The 12299-nt window shown below is 48.9% G+C and overlaps 1 protein-coding gene across 2 annotated transcripts; it reads left to right on the top strand.

Annotated features, from left to right (window-relative positions):
• The first annotated feature begins 3328 nt into the window (after positions 1-3328).
• FKBP6 (FKBP prolyl isomerase family member 6 (inactive)) lies at positions 3329-11123 on the top strand. 2 transcript variants are annotated; one of them, XM_060124225.1, is made up of 8 exons: positions 3329-3385; positions 3480-3597; positions 3941-4030; positions 4809-5011; positions 6251-6370; positions 9433-9627; positions 9753-9862; positions 11033-11123. In XM_060124225.1, exons 1-8 carry the CDS (start codon positions 3329-3331, stop codon positions 11121-11123), a joined length of 984 nt encoding a protein of 327 aa, XP_059980208.1. The 2 variants fall into 2 exon arrangements, with proteins under 2 accessions (XP_059980208.1, XP_059980209.1); XM_060124226.1 differs by lacking the exon at positions 3941-4030.
• Positions 11124-12299: the final 1176 nt, after the last annotated feature.

Raw genomic sequence — 12299 nt, 5'->3', positions numbered from 1 at the left:
AAGCGTTAAGAAACAAGGAGCTTTGGATCAGCAGGCCACGACCCCTGCAGGCCTAGCACCCGTGTCTGTCAGCGGGGTGAGGTCTCTACCCCAGTGACAAGCTAGACCAAGGTCTGGTGTAGGCAGATAGAAAGCCAATTTTATTGAATTGGACAAATATTTATTGAGAACCTGCTATGAGTCAAGCACTAGGCTGGGTATTAGGGATCCATTAGAGAACAAGACAGACAAGGCTTCTGTCCTTTTGGATTTTATAATATATGGGGGTAGGAGTAGGGTGAGGCCATAAATAAACTAGATAATATAATGGCGTTCAATACTATGCAGGAAGTAAACGGTGTGGTAAGAAAGAGGGAGGTGGAGTGGCAGGATTGTGAGGTGCATTCTAGAAGGGGGCAGGACAATCTTTCAGGAGGGATGGTTGAGCTGAGAACTGAAGGATACCAAGAGGCCAGCCACCTGAAAGGAGGGCAGTCCAGGCAATGGGTAAGCAAGTGCCCAGGCCGAGGCTGGAAAGAGTTCCGTACAATTGACCCTTGAGCAGTGTGGGGTTAATTCTCATACACCTTAGAGTTGGCCCTCTCCACCCATGGATTCCACCAACCACGGACGGTGCAGTACTGTAATATGTACTATTGAAAAATGTCTGCGTATAAGTGGACCCTCGCAATTCAAACCCCTGTTGTTCAAGGGTCAACCATATTTGTGAGATCCACCAGAGAGGGGGCCTGGGTGGCTGGATCACAGTTAAGCCAGAGGGAACATCAGAAGATGAGGTCAGAGGGGTTGGCAGGGAGGGCCCTGTAGACCAGGGCAAAGGTTTGGATTTAATTTCAAGGGCAGTGGGAGCTATTGGCGGGTTTTAAAGCAAGGGGATATGATCTGATTTATATTTTTAAAAGATCCCTCTAGCCGCTGTGTAGATAATAGATCACAGTGGCTAGAGCACCTGGGTGGGTGGATCGTGATGCCAAGGAGATCAAGGTGAAAAAGGCAGACGGGAGAATCCAGAGTCAGATGCCTGACTGAGGACAACCAGGTGAAGCAGCTGAGTAGCCCAGTGGTCTGTAGACTTCAGCAGACACAAGAATCACATGGGGGCTTGTTAAAACAGAAACCTGTGGGCCCAGGCCCCAGACTTTCTGATTCAGGAGTACAGGGAGGGGTCCAACAATTTTGTCCCAAATTTTATAAGTTCCCAGGCAACACTGATGCTGCTAGTCTGGGGACTACACTTTGAGAACCACTGAAAAAGTCAATTGGACACAGGCACCTAGAGCTCTGGTTCCCAGGGGAGGCTCTAGGCTGTCCTGGTATATCACATACTTAAACCTGGGAATGGTTGGGCTCTCTCAGGGACTGGGAATAGAGAAGGGCAGGGGTCCACAGACAGGGCCCTGAGGTTGCTAATGTTTAGAGGTCAGGAAGAGAAGGATGACTGAGAAGGGACAGCCAGACAGGTAGGAGGAAAATCAGGAGGATATGGTGACCAGGAAGGTGTGGCAGGCAGAATGGTCCCCCAAAGATACCCATGCCCTAATTCCTGGAATCTGTGAATACGCTACCTTACACGGCAAAAGGGACTTTGAAGATGTAATTACAGTCATGGAGCTGAATTATCTGGGTGGGTCCAATCTAATCACATGACGTTTTAACAGTAGAGAACTTCCCCTGTCTGGACTCAGAGGGAGATGCAGCAGAAGAGGAGGAAAGCCTATAAGAATATCAATCAGATAATATTCCCTCCAAGCCTGGGAAGGAATTGGCATGCTGTTGCTGACTCTGAGATGTAGGGGCCCACGTGCAAGGACCACAGAGTAGCCTCTAAAAGCTAAGGGTCACTGCTGGCTGACAGCAAGGACCTGGGGACCTCAGGCCGAGACCTGCATCTGCCAACAAACTGAATGGGCTTTCAAGTGGATTCTTCCCCAGAGCCTCCAGCGAGGCTGATGCCTTGATCTTAGCCCAGTGAGACTGGTGTCAGACTTCTAACGCACAGAACCGTGAGACAATAAATAGGTGTTGCTTTAAACAACTAGTTTTGTGGTCCTCTATTGCAAGAGGGAAAGAAAACTAAATACAGAAGCCAAGAGAAGAAAAGCATTTAAAGGTCAGTCAGGTCAGCTTCATCAAATGCTGACAAGAGTCCAGTAACCTGCGGACAAAGAGGCGTCTGACGGATTTGGCAACGACAGAAGAATGGTGGCATGGAACAGGGGAAAGTGGTATTGAAGTGAGTTGAAAAGAAAATGGAGGGTAAGGAGGTGTTGACAGAATAGCCGAGAAAGCCTTTGCAGCAACCCTTTTGAGAAGTTTTTCCCACAGAGAGTAGGAATGAGACCACCTGTTGCAGCGGGGGACATTTGGGACAAAGGGAGGCGTGTTTGTTTTAAGGCAGGGTATCTGGGGGCACATATAAGCGGAAGGAAATGATCTGTAGTCGAGGCAAGGCAGGTGCAGGAGAAAGAGAATAGCCAAAGGCGTCCAGTCCTCGGTTTGGCAAGAGTGGAAGAACGCAGGGGACAGGCTGGAGGGGATGGAATCCAGGGCTATTCTTCCTTTGCTCCACAAGAGCGCAGGTGCTGCAGATTTTGCAGCTCCGGTGCTGTGAAGGTGAGGGCCATCACCTTGTTTTCTCGGGAACTGGGCAGTTTCACTTTAAAGTCCTGTCTGCGTCTACGTTTCCCCTGAATGCGATGGAGAAGGACGGAGGGTAGAAATAACCCACGGCTGTGAGGCCTGACCCCTCCAGCAGCCCACCGTCTCTGGGGCCTTGTCCCCACCAGCGTGTTCTGCCGGCCACGTGCCTACAGCTTGGCCATCATGCGCCCCACTGCTGATCCTCACCACCTGCGTGTCCCATTCCTTGCGCCTTCGCCACGTGCCACCACACGCCCCTGCCACGGGCCCCCGTCATGATCTTCGCGTCCTCACCGGATGCCTGATCTTGCTCTGCACACCCCCATAATGTGCCCAGTTACGCTCCACGTGCCCCGTCATGCTCCGTGGGTCCTCACTACGTTTCCCATCATGCCCTGCGAGCCCTCAACTCGCGCGGGATCAAGCTCCTTGCGCCCCCACCACGTGCCCTGTCACGTGCTCTGCCGGCCATCCCCTGGCGCGTGGTCCAGCCCCCAGCACCCACTCCCCAGCACCCAGCCCCGGCGTGGGCCCGCAGGCGGTTGGCTGCGGTTGGAGTGGAGCAATGAGCGCCTCCTCGCGGTCCCTGAACGGATTGCCGCCGTGGGGTGCGGACGGCAGGGTAAAAAGGGGAGGCCGAGTCTCCGCTGGGAGAAGACAGCGGAATCGAGAGGAAGGCCGCGCGGAGATGGGGGGCAGCACCCGGAGCCCGGGAGTCCTGCAAAGGGACGACGCCTCCAGCCAGGTGAGGGCCTGGGCGCTGGGGAGTCAGGAGCCGGGGCCGCCGGAGTCGGGTGTCAGCTGAGGACTCTGAGATCTTCTGTTTCATTCCCCACAAGTCTCGGTACCAGCGGTTAAGTCAAAGGATGCTGGACCTTTCCGGGGACCGGGGCGTGCTGAAGGATGTCATCCGAGAGGGTTCTGGAGAGTTGGTGACACCAGACGCTTCGGTGCTCGGTATGTCGTGCGGCCCTGGGTACCGTCTGCCCTTGAGAGGCTGGCGATGCCCTAGTGCTGGCAGTTCCTCGGGTTTTAAGGGATAAGCGAGGGAACTCACTACCCCTTAGTGAGACCACTGTGAACAAGGGGCTCTGGGAGGCCCCCCAGCCCAGCTCTTCAACCTCAGGGCCAGAGGGCCGGCATCCAGACGTTGAGCGAAGGTTTCTCCTATCGCTCAGGGTGTGGGGCAGTTTAAGGGCATCTGGTGCTCACATTGCTTTTGTGTGACAAAGAGATGAGATGTGGAGGTGTGAGTGCCTTTGGTCCGCTTTCCTCCCACTGTCTCTTTTTTCTGTCCTAGTGAAATATTCTGGGTATCTGGAGCACATGGACAAGCCTTTTGATTCCAATTGCTTTAGGAAAACCCCTCGGCTCATGAAACTTGGAGAGGGTAAGTTCAGAAAAGGAGCTGGAAAAGACGCCGCAGCTTGGGGAGCTGATGCAGGGCAGCACCCTAGGACTGGAAAGCTGTCCAGAGAACTGAGTCTTCAAGTTGGTTTTTCTGAGGCTGGGTTTTGCTAAACGTTGTCTTCCACATTCCCCTGAGACCGAGGTATTTGGGAGATGGCCTGCCTGGCAAGGAAGGTAACCTTTGCATCCTGACTTAAACATGGGGTGCTGCATTCTTCTTTGTTAGTTTACTAAGTACAAATCTATTGAATGACTCTTTTACAAGGCAGGGTGAACAGAGAGGATGTACTCAGATGATTAGAAAGGCTGGGGCCAGTATGGTGGAGATTGACACACTCCAGACAACTAACCTCATGGAGCTCCTGGGAGGCATAAGCAGTGTTTTATGGGAGTGCTTAATGAAGGCACAGTTAATTCCAGCTGGGAAGACTTCATGGTAGAGGGGGCATTTGAAATGAGCCCTGAAGTTTGAAGAAGGGTTCACTCAAGGTAGAAGCTGGGCCTTGAGGGAGGAGGACAACATTGCAGGAAGAAGGAACTGCGTGAACAGAGACGTAGAGGCCAGAATGCTGCAGAGCCTGGAGGAGTTAGAGTCTGGGGGTGGGGGGGAAACAAGGCTGAGAAGTGAGTTGGGACCACAGTGCAGAAGGCTTGGGATACTTGTGGTGAGATGTGGACGTGAAGGGGGAGGAAATGGATAGCACTGGGACAGGATACTGGGCAAGTTTCCGCCATGTATTTTTCGTCCCTTCTTCCAGATATCACACTTTGGGGCATGGAGCTGGGCCTTCTGAGCATGCGGAGAGGAGAGGTGGCCAGGTTTCTGTTCAAACCGACCTACGCTTACGGAATGCTGGGCTGTCCTCCCCTGATCCCCCCAAACGCTACCGTCTTGTTTGAGATCGAGCTGCTTGACTTCCTGGATTCTGCTGAGTCAGACAAGTTTTGTGTCCTCTCAGCCGTAAGTTCTGGAGCACAGATGTCAGCACTTGACAGAGAGTTGGGACGGGTTTGTGTTTTGGGTAATTATCCTGTCCTGCTGAAGATCCTCAGCCCCAGATTCCGCCCCAGCCTCCCGCGTGGCGGTGGGGAGCGGGGGAGTGTCCCGCCACTTGTTAGTATGCGTCTGTCTTAGTTCTGCTGGCTCTTGTGTGTGGGTACATGTGCTAGGCCAAGGGTTTGTTATGGACCACCAGGCTGAACTGACCTTTCAGTCACTGTTTGCCAATTATCCCTGAAAGACAAGGAACATTTGTTTCTCAACACTGTTTGGTTCCCAGCAAGTCGAGCACTGATAGCTCATAACTAAGGTGATCATATTATTGTCCAACCCAGGACCCTTGAGAGTGAGAGGTACTATTAACCAGATGGGATACCAGGACATTGGGTGTAAACCGGGACAATCCCAGGCAAACTGGGATAGATGGCCTCTGTCTTCATAACTTAAAAATTGCCTCTCCTTTGTAGCCTTTCACTTAACTCATCCCGTAGAGACAAGGCTTTTGATCGTCAGCAGTCACATGTACTCCTTGTTACGGTGTCTCACCCTGGCTATACATGTGGCCTTAGATGTCCACCCCAGGTTCACATCTGTATATGACATCTCCCCAGCTAAACTGTCACCACCTCAAGTGAGAGTTATTACCTTTTTCTCATCTTTCCACAAAGCAGAGGTTCTTGCAGATAACCTGGGTCCCAACTCCCGTGTACTGATTTAGAATCTTTGGGGATGGGGCTAGGACATCTATTTAAAAAGAGGCTCTACAGGTGATTCTGATGTGTACCAAGGGTAGAGCCTCATGGCCAGAAAGACCAGCAGGGCCCTGGGCGGACCAAGACCTGTTAAATGCTTGCTGGATGAGTGGTTGTCCTGATACGTGACTTCTGTGCTTGACAAGTTCCATCAGTTTCTAATTCTATGAGAAACTGCTTCTTTAGGGAGCATCTCTGGGTAGGACTAAACTAGTAGACTTCATTTTGGCTCTAGTCTGTAGAACAGGAGCAGTAATGGCACTGACCTGCCGTGGCTTCTGTTGGGATTCACAGAGGTGACTTCTGCAGAGCCACCTAGCCCCATGCTCGGCACACAGGTGGCAGTGAACAGAGGTTCCTAACCTAAAGGAGCAGAACTGACAGCTGTAACGACACTGGCATTGTGGCGTTCAGATTCCTTGCTGGTGTCCTTGTCTTTGATCCTCAGGAGCAACAGGATCAGTTTCCACTTCAGAAGGTCCTAAAAGTGGCAGCTACTGAACGGGAGTTTGGCAACTACTTTTTCCGCCAAAATCGTTTCTATGATGCCAAAGTGAGATATAAACGGGTAAGACTGCTTTAAGGTACACGTTTAGACCCTGGAAACTTCCTTCTTTAAAAGGTACAGACTTTTGTCTCTGTCCCTACTTCTCACGTACAGCTGTTAAGAAACATCTTGCTTAAAACTCCACATGCCAGAGGGCTGGAGGCTAGGCGAGGGGACACAGAGTGTGGGGGAGCCGGTGACGTCTGGTCATGGATCTGGATGTGACTGCATGGGTGTGTTCAGACTGTGAAAATCCACTGAGCTGGATGCTTACTTTTGTACTTAACTGTGTGTGTTTCTCAATAAAAAAGTTTTTAAAATTCTCTTTCTAGTTCAGGGTTCTCTACCTACTGACTTCTCCACCCCATTTGCCATCTTCATTTCACGTCTCTCTGACAGTGGAGATTCATCTAATTGTGACTCCATTCTCACCAAGCTTCTGATTGTGATTTGGCTTCCTGTGGAGGTTTTGCTGACAGGAATTCACTGTTGGCCTTGCGATGCATTCAGCAAATATTATAAACACTTTCTGTGTGCCCAACTTTGCACCCTAAGTGCTAGAGGCAAACAGGATAGAGTTTAGCGGCGTTCTGATTTTTGTCTCACTTGCATAGTGACACTAAACATTCAGGATTTGCATTCAGCTGTAAACCACAGAATCCTGAAAAACAGTTTTTCAAATAAACTAGAGACGTAATATTTCTCACATAAGAAGGGAGGCAGTCAGGGCTTCCCTGGTGGCGCAGTGGTTAAGAATCCGCCTGCCAATGCAGGGGACCTGGGTTCAAGCCCTGGTCTGGGAAGATCCCACATGCTGCGGAGCAACAAAGCCCATGTGCCACAACTACTGAGCCTGTGCTCTAGAGCCCGTGCGCCACAACTACTGAGCCCGTGTGCTGCAACTACTGAATCCCGCACACCATAGAGCCCGTGCTCCACAACCAGAGAAGCCACCACAATGAGAAGCCCGCACACCGCAACGAAGAGTAGCCCCCGCTCGCCGCAACTAGAGAAAGCCAGCGCACAGCAACGAAGACCCAACACAGCCAAAAATAAATAAATAAATAAAATTTAAAGAAAGAAAGGAGGCAGTCAAAGCCTGGCATAGCAGTTCCACAAAGCCATCAGGGATTCAGGTTCCATAGGTCTCTCTGCTCAGCTGCCCTTAAGCGTGTTTTTGTTGGTTTTTTTTTCCCCCAAGATGGTAGTTCAACCTGCAGCATCATGTGCTCATCTGGGCAGGAAGAAGGGAAGGGAGAAGAGTCTGGTGTGTTTATTTATATTAAGAGCTTTCCAGAATTCCTCCTACCCCAGCTTCCCTTTATATCTCATTGGCCAGACCTGTGGTAAATGTCCATTTGCCCTTAGCTGTGTATGTATTAGAAGCTGGGAAGTGTGGTTTAATTAGTACATTGCTGCTTTGAATGAAATGGAGGCTCTGTTAGAAGAGGAGGGAAATACCAATAGACGTTGTCTTTCTCTGACTTATTTCACTTAGCATAATACCTTCTAGGTCCATCCGTGTTGTCGCAGATGGCAAGATTTCATTCTATTTTATGTCTGAATAATGTTCCATTGTGTATATATACCACATTTTCTTTATCCATTCATCTATTTTGGGGCACTTAGGTTGCTTCCATATCTTGGCTACTGTAAATAATGCTGCAATGAACGTAAGGTGCATATATCTTTTTTTTATGAATTGGGAGATGGGGATTGACATATATACACTTTTTAAATTTATTTTATTTATTTATTTTTGGCTGCATAGGGTTTGCATTGCCGCACGCGGGCTTTCTCTAGTTGCACCGAGTAGGGGCTACTCTTCGATGCGGTGCGCAGGCTTCTTATTGCGGTGGCTTCTCGTTGCGGAGCGTGGGTTCTAGGCACATAGGCTTCAGTAGTTGTGGCTTGTGGGCTCTAGAGCACAGGCTCAGTAGTTGTGGCACACGGGCTTAGTTGCTCCGTGGCGTGTGGGATCTTCCCAGACCAGGGCTCGAACCAGTGTCCCCTGCATTGGCAGGCACACTCTTAACCACTGCACCACCAGGGAAGTCCCTATAGTAATTTTTCTTAAACACCAGTCAGCCTTCAGTCATTTTCTTCATTCACTTTCTTGATAGTGGCTTTTGAAGCACAAGAGCTTTTAATTTTGATGAAGTCCAGTTTATTTATTCTTTAGATATTTGTGCTTTCAGTGTCATTATTAATTTAAGACCACAAAGATTTATACCAGTGTTTTCTTCTAAGAGTCTTACAGTTGAGCTCTTAGATTTAAGTCTGTGGTCCATTTTGAGTGAATTGTTGTATGCTGTCTGAGGTAGGAATCCAGCTTCATTCTTTTGCATGTTGACATCCGTTTATCATAGCACCATTTGTTGAAAAGACTGCTCTTTCTCCATTGAATGGTGTGGCACCCTGTTGAAAATCAGTTGACTCTAGATGTATATAGGTTTGTTTCTGGATTCTCAATCTGCATTGTTGGTTCTCTTCCACTGATCTATATGTCCTTATGGGTATCACACTGGCTTGGTAATTAATAAGTTTTGAAATTAGAGAGTATGAGTCTTACAACTTTGTTCTTTCTTTTTTTTAATGTTTTTTGGCTATTCAGGATCTCTTGAATTTCCATATGAATTTTCAGATCCACTTGTCCATTTTTGCAAATTTTGGTAGTGGTTGCATTGAAAATGTAGAACAATTTGGGCACTCTTGCCATTTTAACAGTATTAAGTCTTCTGATCTGTGAACATGAGATGTCTTTCCATTTATTTAGATCTTCTTTAATTTCTTTCAACAATGTTTTATAGTTTTCAGTCTACAAGTGTTACACTTTAAATTTATTGCCACTTATTTTATTCTTTTTGATGCTGTTATAAATGGAGTTGTTTTCTTAATTTCGTTTTTGGATTACTTATTGCAAGAGTAAAGAAATACAACTAACTCTCATATATTGATCTTGTGTCCTGCAACTTTGCTGAACTCACTTTTTAGCACTAATTGTGTGTATGTGTGTGTGTGTTCTTAGGGTCTGCTATATATAAGACCACTTTCTCTTGACCTCCTGTCTTCCTTCTCCACAGGCCTTGTTGCTTCTCCACCGGCGATCAGCACCCGCTGAAGAGCAGCTCCTGGTGGAGACCGCCAAGCTGCTTGTTCTCCTTAACCTGTCCTTTACGTACCTGAAGCTGGAGCGACCCACCATGGCCCTGCGCTATGGAGAGCAGGCTCTAGTCATTGACCAAAAGAACACCAAGGCCCTCTTCCGATGTGGACAGGTGAGTTGGAGGGCAGGGACTTGTGAATGAATGCCTGAAGAAAGGTAGCAGTGGTGTTCAGCTTGGGCACTGCAGAAGTGCTGTCTTTCCTAAAGTGTGCTTTTAAAATTTTGTCCTTTTGACAGGCCTGCCTCCTCATGACTGAGTATCAGAAGGCCCGGGATTTTCTAGTCCGAGCCCAGAAGGAACAGCCCTTCAATCACGACATCAATAACGAGCTGAAGAAACTGGCCAGGTGAGACCTGTGTTTGCAGGAGTGCAAACAGAGGAAGGAACGTGTGGTGTGGCTGCCACTCTGGCCTGCCCGCTCGGGTGTAGGCCTGTTTGATGTTGCCAGGCTTGTGCTGGGAGGCAGCGCCCCCTAGAGCTGGCTTTGTGAAGTGCTCGGCACTCTGACCCACAGCTCCCAGGCCGTGGGGGGGCAGAAGGGAGGGCGGCTGTAGGACAGACCTCCAAACCACACATGCCTGGACCATCGCCTGCCTCCCTGTCCTGCCCCAGAAGTAAGCACCTTAAAGAGGCGGCCAGTGTGACTTGCAGAAAGGGCAGTGTTCTTCAGATATTCTTCCCTACTCGCCACCAACTGAGGACTGCTGTTCTCAGCTGACTGCAGATCCTGGTTTGATGTGAAATGGCTCTTTCGGGTCTAGTCATACCCTAGGGTGACGCTCAGGTGATGTGGATACCAACCTTGAAGTAATCTAACTTTTTCTGATTGTAGAAGCTACATGTTCATTGTAGAAAACTTTGAAAATTTCAACATAGTTAATCACCGATAATTCCATCACTTCATATTATAACCACTGGGTTTGTTTGTTTGTTTGTTTGTTTGGTGCTCTTTGGTTCCTCTGTATTGGTGAGATTTTTCTACTCCTGTTAACATTTTTAAATGTTTAATCCAGATTGCTAGTTAAAGCTTTCTTGCCATTAAAAACGGTCTGAGGTGTGTGTACCTCTTATTTGGATCCGATTGTTTGCATTTCAGGCCTTTAACACTTTCTAGCAATTTCCTTTCTGGTATTTATAAATATCCTGTCAAGTTAGGTGTAGAAATTTTGGAGTCTGACCATTCTTTAGCAGGAAAATCTCAAGGTAAGTTTGAGGTCTCTGAGTGTGAGGTGTTGCTCGGCAGGACTCTGCTGGGCAGCCTCACTGACAGCGGCTCCCGGCCTTCGAGGCTGCCATCTTTGCAGATGGTGCGCTTTTTGTCCAAGGACTTCCTGAACAGCCCTCGGGAGCCTCCCCTATCCCCCCACCCCCCAGCATTGCTTCCACTCACTCCTGATTCGATTTAAGGCCTGCTGAAGTTTTGGTGTTTCTGGACCTGAGTGAAGAATTCCAGCCACCAGGTGTCACCTCCTACAGAGACAGCCCTTCTCTAACTACTGTGTATTTCTCCCGACAGCTATTACAGCGATTACCTGGGTAAAGAGAAAGAAATGTGTCACCGAATGTTTGCTCCTGGTGAACATGGCTCTACAGTAGGAGAAAACTAAAGGTAAGGAAAGGGCTGATACATGAAAAGCTTCAGGATTTTGTCTAGTACAGGTCTTCCCTGTAACGGTGGGGTTATGTCCCAATAAACCCATTGTAAGGTGAAAATATCATAAGTCAACAATGCATTTAATACATCTAACCCCCCAGAACACCCTAACTTAGCCTCACTGGTCTTAACCGTGCTCAGAACGCTGACGTTAGCCTGCAGTTGGGCCAAATCAGCCCAAAGAAAGCCTGGTTTTATTATATAATAGAGTGTCGACTGTCTCATGCAGTTTATTGAACACTGTACTGAAAGTTGAACCAGAGTGGTTGTCTGGGTTCAGAACGGCTGTCAGCGTGTCGGTTGTTTACCCTCGTGATTGCGGGGCCGATCAGGAGCTCTGGCTTGCTGCCCGGCATCAAGAGAGCCACTGGGACCGCATGCTGCTAGGCTGGGAAAAGATCAAAATCCAGAATTTCAAGTACCATTTCTGCTGAACGTGTATCGCTTTTGCACCATCATAAGGTGGAGAAGTCGTGAGTCAGATCATCGTGAGCCGGGGGCCGTCTGTGTGAGGAGGTGGGCTCTTCTCCTCGGCCCCCAGTGACTAATGCTGCCTACAGTGAGGAGAGAAACCCTCCTTCCTGGAGCTGATGGGCCGCTGTGGTACAGGGGGAGGGCACGTGCTGTGGGCCTTCTCAAAGAAGATCACAGAAGTGAGGGAGGTCCCTCCAGGGCTGGAGGTTAGATTCATAGGTTTGGGAAGCCTTAAGCCTAAAATTGAAAACGGAAATGTTTCATGGTATATGTTCACCTCCCTCACAGTAGCGTGGAACGTGAAGCTGTGAGTATAGTTATTAATGCAATGGTTTATCTGGGTGTTAAAGATAATGCTTTTCTTAATCTGGTTTCTCCCCAACACCTGAAAGCCTCCAACCTCACCTTCCATCTAACACATTGTTAAAGACGATCCACACGTCGAGGGTGGGAACGGTTGGTGACTGCTAAGTTCCAAGTATTCCGAGAACTAGAGACGGAAGGTTTTCAGAGCAGCAGGGGGTGGGCACGCCCCGTCCTGCTGCACCCAGGGTTTAGCTGCTCGGGGTTGCGGTTTCCCCAGGACTACATGACATAACCCTCTTGTCTGGTTTACTGTTACTTCAGAAAACTAATGGAAACAAAATCACCTGCC

Source organism: Lagenorhynchus albirostris, chromosome 15 (genome assembly GCF_949774975.1).
Source record: "Lagenorhynchus albirostris chromosome 15, mLagAlb1.1, whole genome shotgun sequence".
Classification (NCBI taxonomy): Eukaryota; Metazoa; Chordata; class Mammalia; order Artiodactyla; family Delphinidae; genus Lagenorhynchus; species Lagenorhynchus albirostris.
This window is presented reverse-complemented; position numbering and strand designations above follow the sequence as displayed.

What these genes read in the sequence shown, in the direction of transcription:
- FKBP6 (XM_060124225.1), top strand. Translation starts at nt 3,329, where the DNA reads ATGGGGGGCAGCACCCGGAGCCCGGGAGTCCTGCAAAGGGACGACGCC. An exon ending in CCAAAGTGAGATATAAACGG is followed by an intron (nt 6,371 to 9,432) that starts GTAAGACTGCTT and finishes CCTTCTCCACAG; the next exon opens with GCCTTGTTGCTTCTCCACCG. An exon ending in CCCTCTTCCGATGTGGACAG is followed by an intron (nt 9,628 to 9,752) that starts GTGAGTTGGAGG and finishes TCCTTTTGACAG; the next exon opens with GCCTGCCTCCTCATGACTGA.